This window comes from Equus przewalskii, chromosome 8 (assembly GCF_037783145.1).
Source record: "Equus przewalskii isolate Varuska chromosome 8, EquPr2, whole genome shotgun sequence".
NCBI lineage: Eukaryota > Metazoa > Chordata > Mammalia > Perissodactyla > Equidae > Equus > Equus przewalskii.
The window spans coordinates 17,959,744-17,984,765 of NC_091838.1; the positions used below are offsets into that span (position 1 = coordinate 17,959,744).

Below are 25,022 nucleotides of genomic sequence, written 5' to 3' on the forward strand. Positions count from 1 at the left end.
TTGGAAAAGAAAGGGAATAATTTTTATTTCAATTTATTTTTGTAATAGGCAATACATTCACAGGGTTCAAAATATAAAAGATATAAAATAATCCCAGTGATATATCCCAACTCTCACTCCTGAACACCGAATTCCCCATTTCTTCTGTATTTTCCCAGAAATAGTCTAAGCAATTATAGTAAATACACATGTATGTGTGTATTTTTGCACAAATGATAGTATATTATGCCTACTATTCTGAAGTTTTCTTTTTTACATCAATGTATATTAGAGATCATTTCATATCAGTACATTAAAAGCATCCTTCTCTTTATTATGGCGATGTAGTATGCCGTTAAATGGATGTACCATAGTTTAGCCTCAAAAAGTAGTTTTAAATTGATATAATTGGAACTGACAACTCTAAAAACTGTAAATGAAAACAAATTATAATCTAGTTTTCCACCGTGGCAGAAAGATATTTATGCACAAGATAAAGACTAGATTATCATTCCTATAATGAATTAAAAATTTTCCTAAATATTTCAAAAAAATTAAAAGATTTTACTTAGCCACATTTCAGTGGTAATATTTTAAAAAGAAAACAATGTTGACTTTTTCCAGTATTTATGGGATTTCCTTTGGATTAGGAATCATGTGTTAGGAAATTGCAGAAAACCTTTCAGGTTGAAACAATAGTAAACCACTAAAAAGAGCTTTGAAAGTATTTAAGCGTTCACGGACAGTTCCAAAAAATGTAACTTACTGCAGTGGAATCATTCATGCACTTCAAGAGTCTTGCTTACATACAGGTGAGTGGAATTACGTGTAATTATCCAAAAAATTCCATTTGTGGCCTATATGGATGACTTAGCCTCTTTACTAACAGACCCCTCTAGCGTTAATATTATTTATATAATTCTACTGCTTGATATAGCAAACCTATGTTACTTTTGATTACCTGAAAACTTCCAGAATCAGTCAGCTCTCTCTACCTTATATGAGTGGATTCTGATTTAGTAGTCTCATAGAAATATAATTGATATTTGGTCATGTTAAAAGTAGAGGTTTTTTTAAATTATCATAGAATAAAATTGATTTTTTCTTGTGAACAGTTCTATGAATTTTAATACATGTATGTATAGATTCATGTAACTAACTGCCACCATAATCAGGATACAGAACATTTCTACCACTTCAAAAGAAACCTCCCTTTTGCTACCCCTTTATAGACACACATCCTACCGCCACCTACAACAGCTGACAATCATTGACGTTTTTCATCCCTATAGTTTTACCTTTTCGAGAATGTCATAGAGATGGATCAGTCAGTATGAAACCTTTTGAGACTGGCTTCTTTCACACAGCATAATGTCTTTGAGCTTCATCCTTGCTGTTGCATGTATCCATAATTTGTTCTTTTGTATTGCTGAGTACTATTCCATCGTATAGATATACTACTGCTTGTTGAATCTTTTACTCAATCAAAGACATATGAGTTGTTTCTAGTTTTTAGTATGAATAGAGTTTCTATAAACCTATGTTGACAAGTTTTTATGTGAACATGAATTTTAATTTTAATATTCAGGAGTAGGATTTCTGGGTCACATACTGTTTGTTTTATTTTATAAGAAACTATGAAATTGTTTCCCAGAGTTGCTGTGCCATTTTGCGTTTCTGCCAGCAACGTATGAAGGTTCAGATTGCTCCACATCCTCTCTTGCACTTGATATGGTCAGTATTTTTTATTTTTACCACTCTAATAGTTGTGTAGTAGTAGTTCACTGGTTTTAATTTGCGTTTCCTTAGTGTTAATGATGTTAAACATCTTTTCTCATGCCTATTTGCCATTTGTACATCCTCTTTAGTAAAGTGCCTGTTCAAGTTTTTTTACTCGTTTTTTGGCTAGGTTGTTGTTTTGTTTTTCTTTTTACTGTTGAGTTTTGAGAAGTTTTAAAATATGTATTCTGAATACAAGTCATTTGTTAGATATGTGATTTTCAAATATTTTCACCCATTTTGTAGCTTGTCATCTTATTCTCTTAACAGTGTCTTTCACAGAGCGAAAGTTTTAAATTTTGTGAAGTCCAATTTATCAATTTTTTTCTTTTATGGATCATGATTTTGTTGTCATACCTAAAAACTTTTTGCCTAATCCCAGCTCAGGAAGCTTTTATCCTAGGTTTATTTTTGAAAGTTTTATAGCTTTACATTTTACATTGAGATCTATGATCTTACAGGAAAAATTACACAATGTATGCAGGCCAGAAGAGAATAGTACCATGAAGGTAAATATTTTCTACTCCTCTAGGGAATTACATAACTTAAAGATTTTTTTAAGGAAATTTAAGTGCTTATGCTTTCAGTTTTATTATTCTGTAAAACATTAGTGTTTGCTGATTTAAAATTCATGGAAAATTCTATTACTTCCAACTTCCAGCTCTAGATTTGTAATCTTTTTCTGCAACAACATTCTAATTTTTTCGAAACTTTGCTTTTATTATTTATTACATTATAGTCTCTTATTCAATAAAAATTTGCTTGCTTTTGTTATCTTTCCAAATTAAATTCTTCATTCTAGCATGCTCTGTTTACCCTGTCCAATGTATTGATACTTTTCCTGCAGCACAATAAGCAGAACTTCTGAATCTTAAGACACACTTTATTCATTTATTTCCTTAACAAACAAGATGAAAACAAGCAGACTGATAAAAGAGGAACATCAAATTAGCTTGCCAGCTTCTTCATATGAAAAGCAAGAAAGCAGACTTGGAGATGGCTTTTCTTATATTAATCATGTCATCATTGTGGTCTCAGAAAAAATGATTTATTTCTCTGTTTAACCAATGTTTCCCATCTTCTACTAGGTTGCCTGCTTTATCTTTTCTTGTATCTCTAGTTTTCAAAAATTTGCAGTCTGATTAAACACTACTGTGGATATACAATTAGGTATAAAGTATGAGATAGATGATGCTGTAAAAGGACAGAGAAGGGTGGTATTGGTGCTATTGGAGGTAGAAGGAGAAAATTTAGAAGGGGATGAATTTCAAAGAGGCTTTGAAGGTTGGGAAGACTTTGGGGAGAGTAAACAAAAGAAAGGCGGTGGGAGGCACTCTGGATTGCTGGAAGATAAACAAAGGCAGTCAGGTGCAGATAGGCTTGGTGTTTGGATATGTGGTGTGGGGATGCAAGGAAGGAAGAGGGACTCTTGGGGGAGGATTCGGCTGGAACTTGAGTGGTGCATTTCAGGGGAGGCGGGAGGCTGTTTAGAGAGGCAGTCAGTGTAGCTTAGTTGTTTAGAGTATGGGCTCTGGAGCCAGACTTTCCAAACTGTAATCTAGGCTCCACCACTTACTAATTGTATGATCTGGGCAAGTTATCTAAATTCTCTATGTCTCAGTTTCTTCAGTTATAAATCAGAGCTAATAATGGAAACTTCTTCATTTGGCTTGTGTCTGGCTCATAATAAACCCTATATAAATCTTAATTATTATTATTACTACCATTACTAATGAGAAGTTAGATGGAAAGTCAGGGGAGGGTCAGCTTATGGAATGTTTTGAAAGCTAAAAGAATTTAGAGATCATGTGAAAGACTACTTGAGGCGTCATGGTTTTTTTAGGCAAGTGAACATGATGCTATTTTTGATGTTAATATTGGCTTTTAACATCAATCAGATGTATTCAGTATTAATTAAAAATTTATTCAGATTTTATGTAATTTTTATGTTACACTGAACTTATATCTATATTTAAAAGGATGATGATAAAGCACATCAACCGAGATGCTAAAACCCAGACCAAGTCATCTGCTGTTTGATGCTATTTGACTCTTTGGAACCAAAGTGGAAATATTATCCAAAGAGAAAAGTCAAGGTAGCTAATATATAGCAAAGTTATAAATGAAAGGGAAAATGATTAGAGTAATTGGGTGACAGGAAGGTAAGATTGCAGACTGAGAGGTAAAAATAGCTTCAGGAAAGGGCTGGCCCCATGGCCGAGTGGTTAAGATCGTGAGCTCTGCTGCAGGCGGCCCAGTGTTTCGTTAGTTTGAATCCTGGGCGCGGACATGGCACTGCTCATCAAACCACGCTGAGGCGGCGTCCCACATGCCACAACTAGAAGAACCCACAACAAAGAATACACAACTATGTACCTGGGGGCTTTGGGGAGAAAAAGGAAAAAATAAAAAATCTTTAAAAAAAAAAATAGCTTCAGGAAAGAAAATATATTTTAAAATTTAGAGGATGATAGGCATTTCAGAAACATAGAATTTGAATGTTTTGAAAATAGCAGGGAGTCACATGCAAATGAATACTGAGATTGGATTTCTTATTTAAATAGGTTGGATAAGCACCAAGCAACAACAATAATAAAATTAAAAAATAAAAGGAAACATACATACAGGGAAATATACTCATAATTTCGTGTAAAAATTGCCTGAGCCTGGCACCTCTTTACCCTTTTCCCTTACCCCCTCCCCTATAGTTGTCAATAAAAGACTAAAAATATTATCTTCCCCTTTATCTTCCAAGAATATCAACTTTATTTTAGAGTTTTACCTTACATTTTGCTCCAGGCAGTTCAGAGTTAATATCTTGAGTTTCAAATTGGGTGAGAGTGTCCACCTCCCAAGGTGGTGCACACCCCCCACCCTCACCCCGCCCCCACCTCCGCCCATCACCACCACCATTTGAATGAAGTGCTAGACTCAGCAAAGGAGGAGAATTGTCCTCTGGGAGATAGGAGGGTAGAGGTCATTCCTTTTGAGAGGGTCAGGTCATATCTCAGAGGAGGTGATTCTTCTAAAACTGAAAGCTGCACCCTCACTGTCAAATCTGCTCTTATCCCAGCTCTGGCTATCTCTTCAAACAGCGTTTCTACTCATTCACTGGCTCTGGTCAGAAACATGGCATTCATTTGTGACCTCTTCCTTTCTTTTACCTTCACTCCAATTCATTATTAAGTCCTGTCCATTCTGCCACCAAAGGATATCTCAAATCTGTCTGCTTTGTTGCATCCGCCCTGCTAGCACTCTGACACTACAGGTCTATCTAATCTTTATGCAAATCAGAAAAAAGAGCCCCTTTCCCTAGGCTGGAGATTATAAACTTTATAATCTCTGGATTAGACAGCCCCATTTGCTGTCTTTCTGGCAGATGTGATCTCCAAAACCTTGTGTGGTGGTCCTGGACCCCAGCTCAAGCCACGCTGCACTGTTGTAATCACCTCCTCACTGTCTTGCCCACATCCACTCTTGTCCTCTTCTAATCCATTCTCCACAGAACAGGGGGATTACTTTTCAATCACCAACTTGATCACTTCACTCCATACTTAACCCTTCTATAGATTTCTATTGCTATTGAGATGAAATCCCAAACCCTTAACATGGCCTATAAGATTACATAAGATCTGGTTTCTAGTGCCCTCTTTATGCTTACTGGCACCATTTCCCCATGACAACTTTCAGCCATATTGCCTTCTTCCGGTTGCTGAAACTTGCCAAGTTACCCCCTACCCTGAGACTACCTGGGAAGTTCTTCCTCGACAGTTTGGCTAATTTCCTTCAGGTCTCAGTTTAAATTTACTTCTTCAGGAAGCCATCCCTGAATCCAAAATCTAAAGTAGATCTCCTCATAACGCTCTACTCTTTACTTTAATCACACTTAACACATTTGTAATTATATATTCACTAGTGATTTATTTGTTTAATATTCTTTTCCCTACTATATACTATAAGCTCCACAAGGGCAAGGGTCATGCCTGACTTAGCTCAGTGTCTTTCATTTATTCAAGTTTCTATTCAACAAGTTTATACCAGAGGCCTTCTCTACGCCAGGTACTATGCTAGGCATATAGAAGCAAATAAACGGATGAAGTCCTTGCTCTTATGAAGGAAACAGACAACCAATCAATAAACAAGTAAGCAGACAACATGAACACATATTGTGATATGTATATGTGCTATGCAGTAGACTCTGAGCACTTCAACAGCAAAGATCTCCATCTGTATTATTCATTAATGAATGCCAAGTGTATTGTTTAGGATAAAGCTAGCTGCTAAATACAGCTGAGTTTACTTTGTTCATGTAAAGTCCAAAACAAATATTCCTGATGAATGGATGGCTCTCCCCCAAATGGTAATTCAAGGACCCAGACTCCTAACTTGTGGCTCTGCCATCTTCAGCATGTGACCATAGAAGGGGAAAGAGCATGGAAGATTACTTGTGGAACACTTCTGTTTTTCAATGAGCTAAGCCTGGATGGCTACATCTAACTGCAAAGGGAGGCTGGGGAACACAGTGTACCTCTGTACTGAGAAGAGTAAATGGACTTGGTGATCAGCTAGCACCTTCAACAGCGCCTAGCACAACGCCGGCATTAGGAAGAAATAAGATAAATTAGAAACGGAGCTTGCTCTCAAAAAGTTTATAAAGTTTATAATCTATCAGCGTGTCCATAGAAATCAGTATTGTGTCTGATCTATGAGTAGGCTGAATCTCTAATTTCCAGGAATTTAGAGATAGGCTTTAAAATGAAATTAATGAACTTACAGATTTGTTTCTCAGGACAAGAAAGTTTTAAAAATTAATCTATTTGTTCACTTGAATTCAGGGTCACCTTCAAGGTTTTCATTTTTATTTCTTATGGTTTTTCGCCTGTCCCAAATCTTGTCACTTCACAGTTTCTCCATTCTTAGGTTTGGATAGTTGCATTAGGTCACGTCTGTAGTCAAGGCAATCGAATGGATCAGAACTGCGAGAAACACGTTCTAGCAATTTGGGACCCTGAGTTGACAGAGCCACACAGTAGATTTGAACATAGAGACGTGCTCCTAGAGCACCACGTAAGTAAATTCTTCGCATACATTTTTAGAGTATTCTTTAAAATTTTCTGCTCTGAAGGAAACACTGTAGAAATTTTAATTCTTTGGTATCAAAGCAGACACATGGTCACGTGTGCGTGTGTGATAATCGGTTTGTACTTAGAGCTTTTCCATTCGGAAACTGGTTTTCATGTCCTGCACTGAATCTGAATATTAAAGGCACGGAAACACAGAGCTCTGACGGACCACATCAATCAGCAGCATTCACTTGTTCGCTTAACTCAATTCAGAAATGATCTTAAATCTAGAGTTTACCGATTTATCCTACAGAGATGAAAAAGTGAAACATTCCGGAATCCTTGCTAAATTGGCTTTAGTTTACTCTTCCCAAGAGAGAAGCTTCCCTGAGGTAGTCGGAGGGCACAGTCCCGGATAGCAGTTTCGTGCACCTGGGAAAGAAATTGAGAGTCGAGCGCGGCGGGTGGAAATACAGCCGGGCTGAGTATGGGCGATGCGGGTGTTTCCGCGCCCCCAGGAGCGGAAGGGACTGCACTCCCACCAACGGGACCTCCCGTCAGTCGGAAAAGCGGAGGCAGCGTAGCCGGGAGCGCCGTTCACCCAGCTGGAGCAGGGCTGCCGGGGGCCCTGGGTCCCGCAGCCGCGCCGCCGCAAGGAGCCCGACGAGCCCGGCGCGGCGCCGCAGGACGCCCGCCACGCCCCACACCGCCCTGCAGGCGAACGCGGGAGGCGGCGAGGCCCCGCCGGGCCGCCGTAGCGCTGCGGCTCGGGCAGCTCCTCCAGCGCCGCCCTCCGCCCCCTGCCTCCCGGCGCCGCGGCTGCTCTGGGCAGGCAGCGCCGCCGCCGCCGCTGCCGCCGCCGCTTCCTCCTCTGCAGCCGTTCGGCCGCTGCGTGACGCGTCGTTTCCTCCCAACATGGCGGCCGGGGCAGGTCGGCGGTGATGGAGGCCGGTCCGCTGCCGCGGCGGGTGCTAATCCCCACAGTAGCCAGGGCAGCCCTGCTCTCGCCGGGCCTCTGAGCCGCCGCCGCCGCCGCCTCGGCCCTCGGCCCCCGGCAGCCGGCCTCCCGGGCTGGGCTCCCTCGCCGCCCCCGGGCCGGAGGGGCGAGTGAGGGAGGTGGCCGGGAAGCGACCCCCGGGCCGGGCGAAGCAGAGGTCCGACGGGCGCGGCCCTCCAGGGGCGGCCTCTCGGGGGGCGGTGAAGCTCGCGGCGGGACCGCGGCTGGTCCCGCTCGCCCGCCCGCCCCTTCCTGCTCCTGCCGCTGCCCTCCACGCCTCCTCTCCCCCACCTCCACCCCCTCGCCTTTCTCTCCGCGCTTCGTCCCCTCCTCCTCCCCCCTCCAGCCGCCGGGAGCCGCGGGTCGGACGAGCCGCTGCCGCCTCCTCTGCGTCCATGTATGAGGGCAAGAAGACGAAGAACATGTTCCTGACCCGGGCCCTGGAGAAGATTCTGGCCGACAAGGAAGTGAAGAAGGCGCATCACTCTCAGCTGCGCAAGGCGTGTGAGGTGGCGTTAGGTGAGCGGGGAGGAGGCCCGGGCGGGGGCGGGGGGGCGGCGGGGTCGCCCGGGGGTTCGCCCTGGGCCGGCGCGGCTGACCTCAGGGAGCCCTGGCCGGGCTCTCTGCTGCCCGGCTGGAGTTGACAGTAAGTCGCCTGGCTGTGGGGTAGAGGCAGACTGGAGGAGGAAGGGCAGTTAGCTGGGCTTGGGATCGACTGGAGAGTGAGGAGATTGTGTCGGTGGACCTTGCGGTGCGGACGGGATTCCACCCTTTGTGATGAACTAGAAGACGAGTTGTTGTTTATTAGCTTGGAAATTGAGGTGGAGCTGATTTGTCGGGATTGGGCGTGGGAAGGGTTCCGTATCGTAATTTCGATAACTTTATCGTTTGGCGTGGTACTTTGGGAACAGAGGCTGAAGTTGTTCCCTTGTTGACAGTCTCGAGAAGGGCTTTGCAAGAGGTGCAGCCCGTTCTGACATCTGTCCGCCTCCGCCACAGGAAAAACATAGAGTAATGTTGTATCTGACTGGGCTGACCTGGAAGAACTAGACCGGAGGTTAAGGGGTGGGGGTGGCGATATAAAAGCGGGGAAGGAAAGGACCTTTAGATAAGCTGGTTTTAGTGACGAGGAAGCGGGGGGGGGGGGGGGGCGGTTTAAATGGGGAAAAGGAAAAAGACAATGACACCCACCAGCCACATGTCTGGACAGGGGCAGCTGCTCTCAAGCTTGAATTGTGATTTCTAGTTTAGACGGAAGAGATGTAGTGTGATGAACCCCATAGAAGGGTCAGTCCAAACAATACCTATAGCGAGGACGGGCAGACGAGGAATTGTTAAAGGGGAAACACTGACAACTCTGTTGCATCCATCAAAGATGAAATCATTTAAGGAGAGACTAGGACGCTTAACACGAAGATGAGTTCCTAATGCTTACACCTTATTTTGTAGCACAGGAAATAGACTCGATCAAATTGATGAGAAAATGAAGCTTGTTAAACGGGCTTTGGAAAACAGCGTTCTTGAGGGGGAAAAAAAATCCAGGATAACTCAAATGTATGCTAGAGTAAAGGGTCAAGACAGCTTAAAAGCAACTTTGCCTTTTAATTATTAAAATAAATAGACTACTTTTTAACTTGCTATAATAAGCTATGCTGTTTTTTCCTTCTTTTTTGGATCCTTAAAAGTGGTGATATGAAAAACATTATTGAAGAAATTTCATTTAAAATTTTTGAATCTGTAGTATAGTTTAGTTTTTTGACCCCTCGTGGATCAGAAGTTTACCATTTGTTATTCTTGTAGCTAACAAAAGACTGTTCCAGGTGAATGAGAAGACATTGTACAATGGTAAAAATTGAATTTATATCTAGGTCCTGAAAGGAATAGTTATTAAATTGGGGTGGGATGAGGGAGAGAGTGATTTTTAGAATTTTTAAAAGAATTATTGTAGGTTTATGAATAACTTGCAGATTCAAGAACTCAAGAGATTCTCACAAGTTTTAGTTTTTGAGGCCAGATTTTCCATATTAGAGTATATTTTTAATATACTAAATTATAAGTATTAGACTGAAGAAATAAGGTGTGTTGTGTACATGAATTTTTCCTCTCCAAAATGCTAATATAAGTAAATGTATTTTAATGGAAAGCTCACTGGAAGGAGAGTCTGGCATTTTAGGTTCAAATCCCAGTTCTGTTACATTGCAGTATAGTCCCTGGGCCTTAGTTTCCTTCTCTGTCAAATTAGGATATTGGACTTAATGATTGTAAGGCCACCTCCCCTCTAATGTGCCAAGAATGTGAATGCACTATTCTGTTAAGTTGTGCCTTGAATATTCCTGCCCTCTTGATTGGCACCTTTAGAGGGCCTATAGGTTGGTCCTTGCCGTTTTGAGACATAGGAACTACTTGGTAGTGTGTGTGCCAGCGTACCAGGATTCTCTATTCCAGATTTTGCTAGTTTTTACTTTTTTGTTCCTTCTGTATGATTAGCAGAAGCTGAGTGTGAGGAATATGACTACCCAGGCAGGGCCTGGGCACCAGAGTACTTTCTTTACCTGAGATGTATAAGACCTTTTCTCACATTTCATAAAAGTTAGTTTAGCCTCCTACAAAATCTCACTGAGCAATCTTAGGGTAGTTAATTTCTAGTGAACTTTGTTTCTTCCCTTCTGATCGTCCATCTACATTATCACCCAAACATAAGTTGATAGGGAGGGCTCATTTCATCTTTGCAGAAAATATAGTGTCTTGCAGTAAGATGGTATCCCCCAATATGCATTGTCTCTGGAAACTATTGTAGACTTCCCCTTTCCTCTTCACTGCTGAGACCTGGGCCAGGCCCACTTTGGGCTCTTGATAACCCATGTAGCCATCAAGCAGGAGGAGAAAGTAAACTGGAATGACCTGGTTTGATCATCCCTGGTCTATACGTTGTGAGTGGATAGGAGTTGGATGGTGGAGGTACAGAGGTGGGTGTTATAATCCTTCTAAATAGACTTTCTGAGTAGACCTTCTAAATATACCTGCCTGCATTCATTCTCCCCTTCAAATTTATTGAACACTTACCATGGAGCTGAAGGGAGACGGACAGTAAACAAGAAAATACATAGTATGTCAGACTTTTAATCCTTTGTTTTAAAATCATCTTATTGGCATGTGAGTAGATTTCAGAGCTCTGGTATTCGAAATTAATTCAGTCACCTTTTAACATAATGGCTAATTATAAATAGGTCTTCTGTAAATAATAGTCATGAAATTACAGTTCATCACATATTGTTTAAAAAAACTATTTTTTTGTTAAAGTATAATTTTTAGGAAACCTTATCTAGATTAGGGGAGATTTTACTTCATTAAAACAGAATCCCTTCTCAAGGACGCTACATAAAGGAACTTTTATTTTCACAAAAAGAAAAATAAATAATAAAACCTTTAAAGGGGATGAAAATTATTTAAAAGTTTTATCAAATACTCTTACATGTCAGACTTTCTTTTGAAGTAAACAATGCTTAATAAAAGAAAGAAAGAAAAAAAACCTCTCACACTTGCGTTGTTACAATCAGTGTGAAGCCCACGGGCCCAGGACCTGCTCTAGATTGCCCTCTCTTGGTACTTGCCCCTCTACAGCTCTCTGCAGCGAACACTGAACTTTGCAGAGCTTCTAGGCTGCCCTAGCTTAGCTTGATCCATTCCTGCTCTCTAGAATCCTGAATTAAAAATAGTCTGGCCATCTGCTGGCAGCTGAGACAACAGCTGAGCTATTTTTAGTTTCAAAGAATTTAGGATTGTTGCGGGATTGGGCTTGAAGGTAACATTGTTTGTCTTGGAGTGGGTGCAGTTGAGCCATATTCTGGTCAGGCCTCTAAGTTTTAGGAGTTTCTTTGATGTTAGGGCTGTGACTCCTTTAATTTCTGCTTCTAGCATCAAATATCTATGAAGATGTTCTGCAAATATTAGGATGAACGAGTTCACGGATGGAGGCTGGCCAGCACTGATACAGCATAGAAGTGAAAGGGGTGACTGGAATAGGAATGAAATGGGTGACCAGAAGAAGGTTTTAGAAGCGTGGGAGGCATACAGAGGCAGCTGTAAGGGTGGTTTCCCAGCAGAGATATGGGAGAATGATGGAGAAAGAAAGGAATTGGTTAGAGAAGTAATTTTTGCAGCAGACAGGGTGTGAATTTGTGGTGTTCATCATATTTTAAAGTGATCTTACTGATTTAGTTTTCTTATATAAGTGTCCATTACCTATAACTGTAGTCTCCCTCAGAAATGTAAATATAATATTTAGGCTAAAAATTTACAGAACTTGCTTCCTTCTGCACTGCCAATCCCACCCTGATTTTGGTTAACAGTATTATAAAAAAAGGAATATATAGGGGCTGGCCCCGTGGCCGAGTGGTTAAGTTCGCACGCTCTGCTGCAGGCGGCCCAGTGTTTCGTTGGTTTGAATCCTGGGCGCAGACATGGCACTGCTCATCAGACCACGATGAGGCAGCGTCTCACATGCCACAACTAGAGGGACCCACAACGAAGAATATACAACTATGTACTGGGGGGCTTTGGGGAGAAAAAGGAAAAAATAAAATCTTTAAAAAAAAAAAAGGAATATATAGGTGGAGAGGAGATTACTTGAATGCTTTTGGCCTAGGTTTTATGCTGCTTTTGGTAATTTCATTAATTTTTGTCACTCCACCATTTATGAAAAAATAATGACTCACTTCTAAATAATACCCTGCAGACAGTGAACATTTTAATTATTATTTAAATCCATTAGCAGATCTCCTTTTATATCTTCCTTCGTATCTAAAGTAAAGGTGCTTTCAGCAAGCCAGGCTGCCAGAATTTTTGAGATAGCTAGAAAAGAGAGCGTAATGAATGAAATGACTGAAAGAAAGATTCTATTAAGTTTGAGTTGAAAAAAATAAGTTTGGGTTACAGTGTGTACTCTTTCCATTGTGGAGATTTACAATGCAAATTAACATAGTTAAGATTCTGAAAAGTCCTCTAAGAAAAAAACCTGCTTGATTTTGTTTAGTGAAGTTTTTCGCAAATTTATTTGACCCTTTTTAGTATCCGCTAACACTCCTAGGAAACATTGTTCCTTGGAATTTACTTTGGGACACTGTTTAAGATAAAGAAAGGCAGAGCAGATACAACAGCCCAACTACTGATGAGACCATTCTGTAGAAGAATCATGTGTTTTGGGAAAGCAGGAGTCCTGTAGACAGTCTGGGAAGGAGAAGAAGGTCAGAAATAAGGAGCATTTGGGAAGAGTGTTATCAAGATCAGAGGACTGCTTGCTTACTAGCTCTTTCTTTTCTTTCCCATCCTATCTAACGGCAGGCAGCTGATTTGACTCTCCTGATGTTTAACTTGTAGAGAAACTTTTGTTGGTAATTGTTTTTTCAAAGCAGGACAGAAATTTATTGCGAATGGGAAATAATTTGGGGAATTATTTGTCATAATATTCCTCAAAAAATGGAGCAGGGGATATTTGAAAAGGAAAAGTGCATAAATAAATTATTATTGTCATTCAAAATTAGATATATTCTTCATTCAGATGGTTGTTGAACTAGTATGTGTCAGATACTGTTCCAGGGCTGGGCGTCCAGCAGTGAACCAAGCATGCTTTCATGGAACTTAAATTCTTTTGGGTTGAGGCTGACAGTAAAAAACAAACTAATATATATTATATTGTCAGATTGTTATTATCTGAAGAAATATTTTAGAAGGGTAAAGGGAGAATGACTGGGAGTGTGACATTAGATAGTGTTGTCAGGAAAGGCCTCTCTTATGAGGTGACATTTCAGCAGAGAAGTGACGGAAGAGATTCATCCTTTCAGATACCTGGATGAAACAGAAACAGAGGCAAAAGCAAGATAGCTGTGTGCTTGGTACATTCCAGGATGAAAGGCGGCTTTTGTGGCTGCGAGGAGAGTGAGAAGAGTGTTGGTAGGAGAGGAGGGCATCTTTGGATTTTATTCTATCTGTGATGGAAGACACTGGAGTTTTGTACAGGGGAATGACATAGTAGATTTGCATTTTAAAAGGCTCACTTTGGCCAGAGATGATGGCGATTTACACTAGGCTGGTAGTAGTAGAGAGAGTGAGAATTGGTTGCATTTGTAATATATTTTAAAGGAGTTCGTAGAATTTGCTTATGAGTTGGTTGTCCGACAGCTATCTTGTAGCCAGAGCTTCAGGATGTTTGAAGATAGCATTTACCATGATGGGAAATACCAGGAAAGAAACAGCTTTTGGGAAATAAGTTATACAGTAAAACATTTTCATCCAACCCTTTACATGTATTTTAGATTTTTTTTTTTTTGCTGAGGGAGATTCACTCTGAGCTAACATGTGTGCTAGTCTTTCCTCTGTTTTGTATGTGGGTCATCATCACAGCATGGCTGCTGACAAGTGGTGTAGGTCTCTGACTGGGACCTGAACCTGGGTTGCCAAAGTAGAACCTGCTGAACTTAACCACTAGGCAATGGGGCTGGCCCCTACAATTTTTTAACAGTAGCATTTCTTGATAGTATGATAGGATATTTTCTACTGAGAAAAGGACACAATTAAAATGTAAGATATTTATACTGAGAATGCCCAAGACAATTTCAAATTTGAATTGTCAATTTTTTTCCAGTGAGGTTTCTTCCTAAGGGAATAAGCCTTTCACATAGTATTGATTACAGTACACAACTAGTCCTGGCCCCTTTCTGGATTAGGATCTTTGCAGATGTAATTAGTTAAGGTTCTTGAGATGAAATCATCCTGGATTTGGTGTGAGTCTTAAATCCAGTAACGGGTGTTATTGCAAGCAGAGGATGGGACACAGAGACACAGAAAAGAAGGCCATGTGAAATAGAAGCGTAAATTGGAGTTGTGTTGTCATAAGCCAATGAACACCAAGAGTCATCAGAAGCTAGGAAGAGGCAAGGAAGGGTTCTTTCCTGGAGCCATCAGCAGTGGTATGGCTCAACCAACACCTTGAATTCAGACTTCTGGCCTCCAGAACTGTGAGAGAGCAAATTTCTGTTGTTTCAGCCACCAAGTTTGTGGTAATTTGTTAAGGCAGCCCTAGAAAACTAATAAAAGTTCCCTTTATCCTAATCTTTCAGACCCTGTTTGATTTATTTGAGCTTTCATTTATAAAGTATACCATATAAATGTTTAAATAATCAATACTGTCTTTGGCTGGTCTCTCTTTCATGAATCTAGAAAGTGATTATTCTGAGGCTTTAGCGTGGGTGAGCCTCTTGAAAAACTTGTTGAAAAAGAGTCCTGGGCCCAAGTATTTAAAAGTTTTATGTTCTACTTTTTTTTTTTTTTTTTTGAGGAAGATTAGCCCTGAGCTAACATCTGCTGCCAATACTCCTCTTTTTTTTTCCTGAGGAAGTCTGGCCCTGAGCTAACATCCGTGCCCATCTTCCTCTACTTTATATGTGGGATGCCTACCACAGCATGGCTTTTGCCAAGCGGTGCCATGTCTGCACCCAGGATCTGAACCAGTAAACCCTGGGCCGCCGAAGCAGAACATGCGAACTTAACCACTGTGCCACCAGGCCAGCCCCTGTGTTCTACTTTTGATATTTTTGTTTGGCTTAGATTTAGACTTGATATAACTAAATTAGTCTATATAGCCTATGTTAGCTTTTCATTTAGGAAAGGTTGTGGAAAACAGTCTTTAAAATATTTCATGTTACTGGGCTGGCCCTGTAGCCTAATGGTTAGGTTCCACACACTCCACTTTGGCAGCCCGGGTTCGGCTCCTGGGCATGGACCTGTACCAGTCAGCGGCCACCATGCTGTCTGTGGTGGTGAACCACATACAAAATAGAGGAAGATTGGCGATGTTAGCTCAGGGTGAATCTTCCTTGAGCAAAAAAAGAAAGATTGACAATGGATGTTAGCTCAGGGCAAATCTTCCTCAGGGGAAAAAAAATCGTATCACAATATTACTTCTGGCAGTATCTTAAAAAACTGTGGGACAGTTAATTTTTTTTCTCGCCTTTGAATCTGAAAAGGTGTGTGGTGAGACTTCACTTAATCAGCTGTTTAACAACCCTCGTCAATCCAGAACCTTCCTAAGAAATGAAATAATCAGTAAAATTAGAGGAGAGTCCCTCTGCCTTTACTCAGTCTGTTTACTTTTAATTACACATAAGTCCAACAAATTTGGCAGTTTACTTTTTATTTTTTTTATAAACAAATCCTTTTCTTCAAACCATTTTCAAAAGTAAAACTAGGGGCAACATCATCCATGGCACTGTTTGCTGGAGATAACTATTGTTAACCTTATGAAAAACAACTTTATTGCGGTATAATTTGTGTACTGTAAAATCTGCCCATTTTAAATGTAATGATTTTTAGTAAATTTATTGAGTTGTGCAACCATCACCATAATCCAGTTTAGAACATTTCCATCACCGTAGTAAGGTCCCTAGTGCCCATTTACAGTTAATCCATATTGCCACCCCCAGCTCCAGGTGTCCACTAATCTTCTTTCTGTCTCTAGATTTACCTTTTCTGGACATTTCATATAAGTGCAGTCATACATAAGTTGTCTTTTGTGTCTAGCTTCTTTTCACTAAGTATAATGTTTCTGAGGTTCATTCACATCGTATCAGTATTTCACTTCTTCTTATTGCTGTATTTAGTATTCCATACTGTGGGTGTACTACATTTTGCTTATCTATTCATCGGTTGATGGACATTTGGGTTGAATGAATAATGCTGTTATGAATATTTGTGTGTAAGTCTTTATGTGGACCTAAGTTTATCTTTCTTGCTTTTTTTTTTTTCTGGGAAAGATTTGACCTGAGCTAACATCTGTTGCCATTCTTCCTCTTTTTTTTTCCTCCTCTCCAAAACCCTGGTACATAGTTGTATATTCTAGTTGTAAGTCCTTCTAATTCATCTGTGTGAGCCCCTGCCACAACATGGCTACTGACAGATGAGTCGTGTGGTTCCCTGACCAGGCACTTAACCTGGGACGCTTAAGTGGAGAGCGCCAAACTTTAACCAATAAGCCATCAAGGCTGGCTCCTGAATTTTTTTTCTTTTGGGTAGATGCCTAGGGGTGGAACTGCTGGGTCATATGATAAATTTACGTTTAACTTTTTAAGAAAGTGCTAAGTTGTTTTCCAAAGTGGTTGCACCATTTTATATTCCCACCAGTAACAAATGAGTTTCTCCTACATCCTTGTGAGCCAACAGTTGTTAATTCTTTTATTTTAGCCATCCTAGTTGTTATGAAGTATTATCTCATTGAAACGTGGTTAAATTTTGAAGTATTTTTTCCCAGACTTTATTCTACACAACATACATGCACACACACGAATATGAACAAGCATATTCTTCAAAAAATTGAGCTATTTAATTTCTAAGGTAATAGGAGGAAAAGAAATAGCTAATGTCTACTGAGTGTTTACTGTATGCCAAGTTCTGTGCCAAGTAAGTACATTCTTGGCTTTATCTCAGTCCTCAAAACAACCCTGTGTGCTTATGTGCTATTATTATTTGTATTTTGCAAATGGAGAAACTGAGGTTTAGAGCTTGTGTTTAGCAGAGTCGGAATATGAGTGCCTTTTGGTGTAACGTGGCTGTCCTGACCTGCACCCCTTAAGGACAAAACTGTTTACAGATAACAAATACAGAAAGAGAGAGAAGGGCTTCTATAGAAAGAGAAAGGGCAGAATACTTAACAAAGAAACAACTGAGGAACAGCAATAAAGGAAAATACGGCTGTGTACATTTCAGTGCGTCTTGAGAGTGTTTATGTACTGTGTGTTCATAATGGCATCCTTGAGTACATCATGCAAAAGATCATTTTATTCTGTGTTCTGCTTAAGAAGTCTTGTAGATTCCTGTTTATTTCTTCTGTCTTTCTAAGATCTTTAACAAAATTTTAAAGTTAAATTTTAATGATTTAAGCCATTTGGAAAATTCAAAATTCAACCCAAGGATTTTGGATAGGCTAGCTTTTATTATACTTGTGTTCTTAATCTTTTAAAAATACTCTCACTTGGTTTATTTTTTTTTTAAAGATTGGCACCTGGGCTAACAACTGTTGCCAATCTTCCTTTTTTTTAAAAAAAAAAAGATTGGCACCTGGGCTAACAACCGTTGCCAATCTTTTTTTTTTTTTCTGCTTTTTATCTCCCCAACCTCCCCCCCCCCCCACCCACACACACAGTTGTATATATTAGTTGCAGGTCCTTCTAGTTGTGGGATGTGGGATGCTGCCTCAACGTGGCCTGATGAGCGGCGCCATGTCCGAACCCTGGGCCGCCGCAGCAGAGCGGGCAAACTTAACCACTCAGCCACGGAGCCGGCCCCTCACTTGCTTTTTATCTTAATATTTTGTAGTATTTTCAAATCATTTTAAAAATTGAAATAAAATCTTATTAAAATGTCATAGGAAATTACAAATAAGACTTTGTTACCTAAAAATAACTGGTTGTATATCTCAGTGGCTTCTTTTATAAGTATATAAATGTAATTATTGTATAATTTTCATAATTTTCAGTTTTATAGTCTCTCATCATCATTTTATTTTATGTATTTATTTATATTTTTGAGAAAGATTAGCCCTGAGCTAACTGCTGCCAGTCCTCCTTTTTTTGCTGAGGAAGACTGGCCCTGAGCTAACATCCATGCCCATCTTCCTCTACTTTATGTGTGGGATTCCTGCCACATCATGGTGTGCCAAGCGGTGCCATGTCCGTACCCGGTGTCCGAACCGGCGAACCCTGGGCCACTGAAGCGGATGTGCGCACTTAACCGCTGTGCCATAGGACTGGCCCCTCCTTATCATTTTATATTTATCTACATGTCTATGTTGTCTTCCTGCCTAGCATTTTAATAATGTGTCATTTGTTTAAATGTTTTTGAGTTTGGGGATATTTACATTTAAATTTTGTTGTGTAGATTTTTCCTTTTTTTTAAATTAATCTCTGGAAAATTCACTGAATGTTTGTTATATATGCAGAATTATTTAAAATAGACTCTAAGATTGAACTTGCTGGATTAGAGTGTGGTCTTTTATGGCTCTTGTTCCTTAGGCAAAACTGCCATAAATGTACCCCCCGTGCTTGGTGCGAGTGTACATCAGAGTACCTAGGAAAAAGAGACAGGGTATTTGCTCTCTTTAGTTTATTGGCTTTGATCCGTTTTTATGTAACCATTCCCTTTCATCTTTCCTTGGCATTGTTTTTTTGTTTTAAAAGTAGAAAACAGAGACATAAAAGCTCCTCTTTATAGTTACAATAGGTGTACTTTTGTTTTCTATAAGTTTTATTATTTGATTTTTTCATACTTTTTTTCTTGAGTTTTATTAGGATATAGTATGAGGTATGTATTTTATAAGTTCATTTTCTCCCTTTGAATTGATAGTCAGATGTTGAAAAGCAGTTACTAAGTAATTTAGAAAACATTTTACCATATCTTATTCCATCAGTCATTCTCAGTTTGTATTAGAATAGTGCCTAACGTGGTATCTGATAGGATCGATTGGTCCTACATTGCCCCTTATTTATTTTTTTATAATAATGCTTGATTCTTTTTCCAAATAGTTATAGGATTTTCTGTTGTGTTCTCTAATGCTTATTCTTAGCATAGTATTAACGTAATAATCAGCGTTTCTTACCTTTTATTCTTATACATCAGATAAAAAGTATTATAGTTGGGAAGAAGTTGATTATTTTGTTTCATCTATTTTTTTGGGTCCTCATACTTCTATTCCTTAAGGGTTAGTTCTTATATGGTAAGTGAGAATGTGTTTAATGCAGTGACAAGCAAAAGCTCATGTGTAATTTCTAATGTGCTTGAATCTGTAGAAGATAAAATGGAACCACATGTATCTTCTAGTAATAGTGAAGAGTAGAAATAAGATTTAGCGTGTTTGATAACAGTTAATACTTAAGTTAACAATTAATAGTTAAGCTTTAAAAAAACCATACCAGTGTCCAAAATAAGTATTTTACAATGATTAGAGAACAGAAGTTTTATAGTAAGTACTAACTGTGTCTGCAACTGTTTTGCTAGAAGATACATGGACAAAAATTAAACTTATATTATCAGAATGTATTTTTTTCCTAAATGCAATAATGAATCCGTGTGTTTGTATATATGAAGTGAAAGTATTTTCTCTTTGTTCCCACACCCAGCCCCTATTTCTGTGGCTATTAGAGAAGACTCTTGAATGGCAGATTAGAAGGAAAGGTACTTTTGTTAATAATGTGTAGCACATGCTTCCCTTAGAGTCAACAAGTATCCCCAAGTGTGTGGTCTTAAACTTTTATACGTGGTTATGTCTTCATTGAGTTATTTTCCTTTTGAAATAGTTAAAACAAAAATTTTTTCAGTTCTTAATTTTCTTTTACATTTCAAAAAGCACAGTTGATTAGGTGATTAATATGCAAAAATCTGGTTTCCCTAAAAAAGAAAGTTAGGCCTTCAAAAATCATCACCATTATAATTCTTTTTGTTTGGTTTTTCCAGGTTTGAATAAAAAATGTCTTTAGGAAAGATTAGTCTTTTCTGTTTTATTACTAAATTAAAAATATATTATGAATAATTAGTGGTTTTAAATTTTATATTATTAAATTGACTATCCCTTGATTTTTTCTTATCTTTTTGTAATGCTCCCCCAAATCACTTCTACCAATTTGGTCTCATTGAAGTTTTCTGTCTTTAACATTTATTTAAGTTATATAATCTTTCATTAATAGCAAATAAGGAGCCTTGTTTGATTTTGCCACTCATGCATGTCTAATGCTGCTCTATGTAATGTCTCCCTAATTAAGATCTCTCTCACTAGTTTGTTTGACTAAAACTTCTTAATGTAAAGGTTTTGTTGATTCAGTAAATTAATGTCCCTAAATATTTTGTCTAGGATAGTCACTGTTAATAATTTGGCTCTCCACGAGATATATAAGAAAATGAAAATATCTTTCACTTTGGAAATTAAGTGTCAGGAATGTTTGCTTTTCCTCACTTTTTCCATTTTTGTTTTTTAAAAAGTTTTATTTTAGTCCTGAATTTTATATTTTAAAAAAAGTTATCACAGTATTTGAGTTTCTTTTTTTGGAACCACTCCTTTTATGTTCATTTCCTACCCAGTTTCCCTTATTGCTCTCCCTTCCTCCTTTTCAAACCCTCAGAGTCTATCAGCATAGATATATGAGAACATTCTTGGTTCATACAGACATATTTTAAAGCAAAGGAATCAATTTAAAAATAATCAGAGGGTAGCCTGACATCTGGTTAACAACCTTCCAAATGACCACTAAGTTGTGGAAACGGAGGAAAATTCACTATGTTGTGGAAAACCAGATGATGGCAGTCTATTACTAGACATTGGAGTAATGAGAAGAAGCTAAAAGGATGAGAGAGAAGAGCTAGGTATGGAGGACAGAAAACAAAGTCGTCTAATATATGTATAATTCTTTTTCCTAAACAAAAACCTTAAAAATTCAAAATTAGGAAAAAAGCAATAATCAAAGACATATTGAAGAAAACCACTGCACTTAAAAAAACGTCTGTGTGTACAAACTGCCATATTCCAGGAAGAAAACAACTCGATGTAGAGAGACTCTTAGAAGTCTCAGTCTAGCAATATTGTTTAAAATTAAGGATAAAAAAATCGCACAGATATCTAGGAAGAGAAAATAAGCTTCCAAAGAAGGAATTATTATAGTTCAGTTTCTTGAGAGTGCACGGAAGAGTTTCAGCCTAGGTAAACTTAATAGGAATTCCTGAAAATGATAAAACAGCAACTTTGCTGGTAAACTTAGACGTACTGTTTTACATCTGTTTTTTTTTTAATCTGTCTTATCACACCTCTCTTCTTTTTCCTTTTTTCCTTTCTTTTCTCTCCTTTTTCTGTCTCCTTCATCTATCCACTCTTTTCTCTCATTCCCTTTATTTCGAATTCTACTTATAGAAAATTGTTAGAAAATATTCAGACATGTCCTGAACATATATGTACAAGTTGATTCATCATTGTGCTCTTTATAATTGCTAAATGTTGAAAATAACTCAAATCATCAACAACATGGGATTGGTTAAATAATAGTATGCCCGTACAATGGAATACTACAAAACACTGAGGAGTAATGTGGGGGGAATATATTTATTGATATGGGAAGTTGAGGGAGTGGAAAAAACAGATTATATATTAGTATTTTTCGTAGAACAAATATGTATAGGTATACATACAAAAAATGTTGCAAATACAGGAAATTTTGACAAATATATTGAGACATTTCATTGTCTTGTGGTAGAACTACAATAAAATATTTGTAAGGTTGTTATAAGTGTATGTCACTCGAGTCTATATGCTTCTAAAGAACTTTTCTGTAATGCAAAAATATCTATTTATTTTCTTCCCCAAGCCCGTGGTATTTTTTTTTTAAAGATTTTATTTTTTTTCTTTTTCTCCCCAAAGTCCCCCGGTACATAGTTGTATATTCTTAGTTGTGGGTCCTTCTAGTTGTGGCATGTGGGATGCCGCCTCAGCGTGATTTGAAGAGCAGAGTCATGTCTGCGCCCAGGATTCAAACTTACAAAACACTGGGCCGCCTGCAGTGGAGTGCGCGAACTTAGCCACTCGGCCACGGGGCCTGCCCCCGAGCCTGTGGTATTTAAATGTAGGGTAAGAGAGGAAAAAGGAAAAAAAAGTAACTCCACAAAGACAAGTAGTGAGCTTCTTATTGAAATAGAAAATAAAACCAAGAAAGATTGCTGACATCAAAGAGAGATGATTGGATGATAGTTACATTTATTTACCAGTAAGTCAGCCTAGTAGTGAACGCAGGGACAATTTAAATGTGTCTTTGGTATTGCTTAGAGTATACCTATTGTTGGAAATTGATTATACTCTCTGCTTCATTACTCATTAGTTTGTGATAATAGGAAAGAAATTTTGTTTTTCAGGTTTACTATCATGCCTTTTCTGACTTTGATTCTTCAAAATGGGGAGAGAATAACTGGCCTCAACCAAACTTTTGACTAAGAAATATTTATAAATTATGCCTCTGGTAATCTATCTAAAGATTATGTAAGAATTAAGAAGTCTTTTTGAGAGAACCTCATTGGTTGCTGTATCTTCTGAAACACAAAGGAAGCCTTGGTTTGCACCTCAAATGAACCCTAAGCCAAGAAAAGTATATAGGTTTCATAAGATCTTATTTCCATGTATGTATCTGCTGAGGCCTTCTCAGCACGTTTAGAAAAGGTATGAAAAACTGATTCAGAAGTACAGGTTTTCTTGATGTTGATAGAAAATCCAGTAGTGTTAACTGATAGAGACTTAGTCTTGCAAATTCTTGGTTCTGCATCCTTTGTGGAGTTGAATACCAAGTTCTTTCTAATTATGTAGAACCTACCATTTATCAGATATTTTCCTGTATATTTCATGAGTTGTAGATGTTGTTATGCTCATATTTCGTATTAAGTGCTTGCCTGAAATTAGTGAGCTAAAATTTGTGCTCATTCCATTCTAAATTGTTTACAACTTGGTTAGTCTTGAGTAGATGAACTGTCTTCCTTCTCTTCCTCACCTGTTGGGAAATTTCTTCTCAAAAGTCTTCTCTCGTATTATACCAATTCATTGTGTATTTGCATTTATCATTACCTCTGTATCAAATGCAGGTAATCTTTGGGACTATTGAACATATTAGTTATTCATATATTGGTGCTGTCCTTAGATTTCTGGAGAATGCTTTCTTGTCTTCAACATCTGTCTGAATTGGGCCCTACTGAGAGCATGAGGGATTTGACTGAATAATGGGAGACAATGGATTAATTTTGGAACATGGGACATTACAGGGCATGATAGGACTGACCCAAGGCTGAAAGATGCTCCTTAAAGGATAACATGAAGTTGTGGGTAAGAAAGACAAGAGATAGAAAGGTGCAGAATGGTGAGGTGAGAAAGTATTAAAAATAAGCTTCTTTACTTTGTGGGAACATTATATACTATTTAAAACATGTACGTACTTGTTATAACTTGTTGATGATAGCTTGTTTTGTGTATTTGTGGGATAGTGCACATTAATTACTTGTTTTATGTCAAAAAAGCGATTTAGTGAATTTTGCCTCAATGTGGCTATTTGGGACAACCTACTGTTTTGTAAATTAAATTTTGTTGTTGTGAACTCCGATTCTACCACAGGGTTAAAAACCAATAGAAAGGTTTTTTAGCTTTCATTAACAAACATTTATTGAACATCCTCAGTGTGTTTTAGAATTGTATTAGATACTGTGGATGCTAGAGATCATTCATACATGGTGCCTGCCTTCAAGGAGCTTATATCTCATTGGGGGAAATAGATTGCAATAAATAGATGTTATAAGTGATGAGTAGGTGCTATGGTAGACGTTAATGAAATTGATGGAAATCCAGAGGAAGAATTGATCAGTTCTTTCCTGGAGTAGTTTTTGGTTGGGGGCATGTATCAGCTAACAGCTTTATAGAGGACTTACCTTAGATGTTAGCCTTGGAAGATCACTAGATGATTATGCTGTAGAAGAGTGTTACAGGCAGAACAAGTTGCTTGAGCATAGATGTGTGAGATAATGTGGCTACACTTAGGGAACTGCACGAATGACTGTTCAGTATGACTGTGGGGTATAGTTTGATAGAGTGGATGAGGAGAGAAATACTTCTAGGGGAGACAGCAGAGGCCAAATCACTGAAGACCTTTTATGCCATGCTACGTAGTTTAGACTTTTTCTTATGGACAATAGGATGCTAAACAAAGGAGTGAAATGATGATGTTGCACTTCAGATAGATCACTGTGGGCATTATGAAAGATAGATTGCTGGGATTCGGAATTGTAGGCAGTGAGACTGTTGTATTAATAAACTCTTGCCATAGCCCAGTTTTGAAGAAACAAGGGCTTGAGCTTGAGGCACAGGGTGGAGATTTTAGATCTAAGTAAATCAGCAGGACTTCATAACTGTTTGGGTGAGAAATGAGGAAAAAGAAAGGCATTTAGGATAATTCTAAGGTTTCTAATGGAGTGATTTTCAGCTGTTGGGTCTATTCACCAAAAATGGCAGTACAAGAAAATGAGCACATCTGAGATGAAGGGGTTGAGGAAGAAGATGGGCTCAATTATGGTTAAATTGATTTTGAGGTGCATGTGGCACATTTAAGTGAAGATACTTAGTTGACAGTTGTTACAACACGACAGAAGCT

The 25,022-nt window shown here is 38.7% G+C and overlaps 1 protein-coding gene across 1 annotated transcript in view; it reads left to right on the forward strand.

Annotated features, from left to right (window-relative positions):
* The first annotated feature begins 8,071 nt into the window (after positions 1 to 8,071).
* ARFGEF1 (ARF guanine nucleotide exchange factor 1) overlaps positions 8,072 to 25,022 on the forward strand; it is a 149,238-nt gene continuing 132,287 nt past the window's right edge. The window contains exon 1 of the mRNA XM_070631516.1: positions 8,072 to 8,337. Within this exon, the coding sequence (XP_070487617.1) occupies positions 8,214 to 8,337 (124 nt within the window). The 5' untranslated portion in view covers positions 8,072 to 8,213. The remainder of the gene's footprint in view (positions 8,338 to 25,022) is intronic.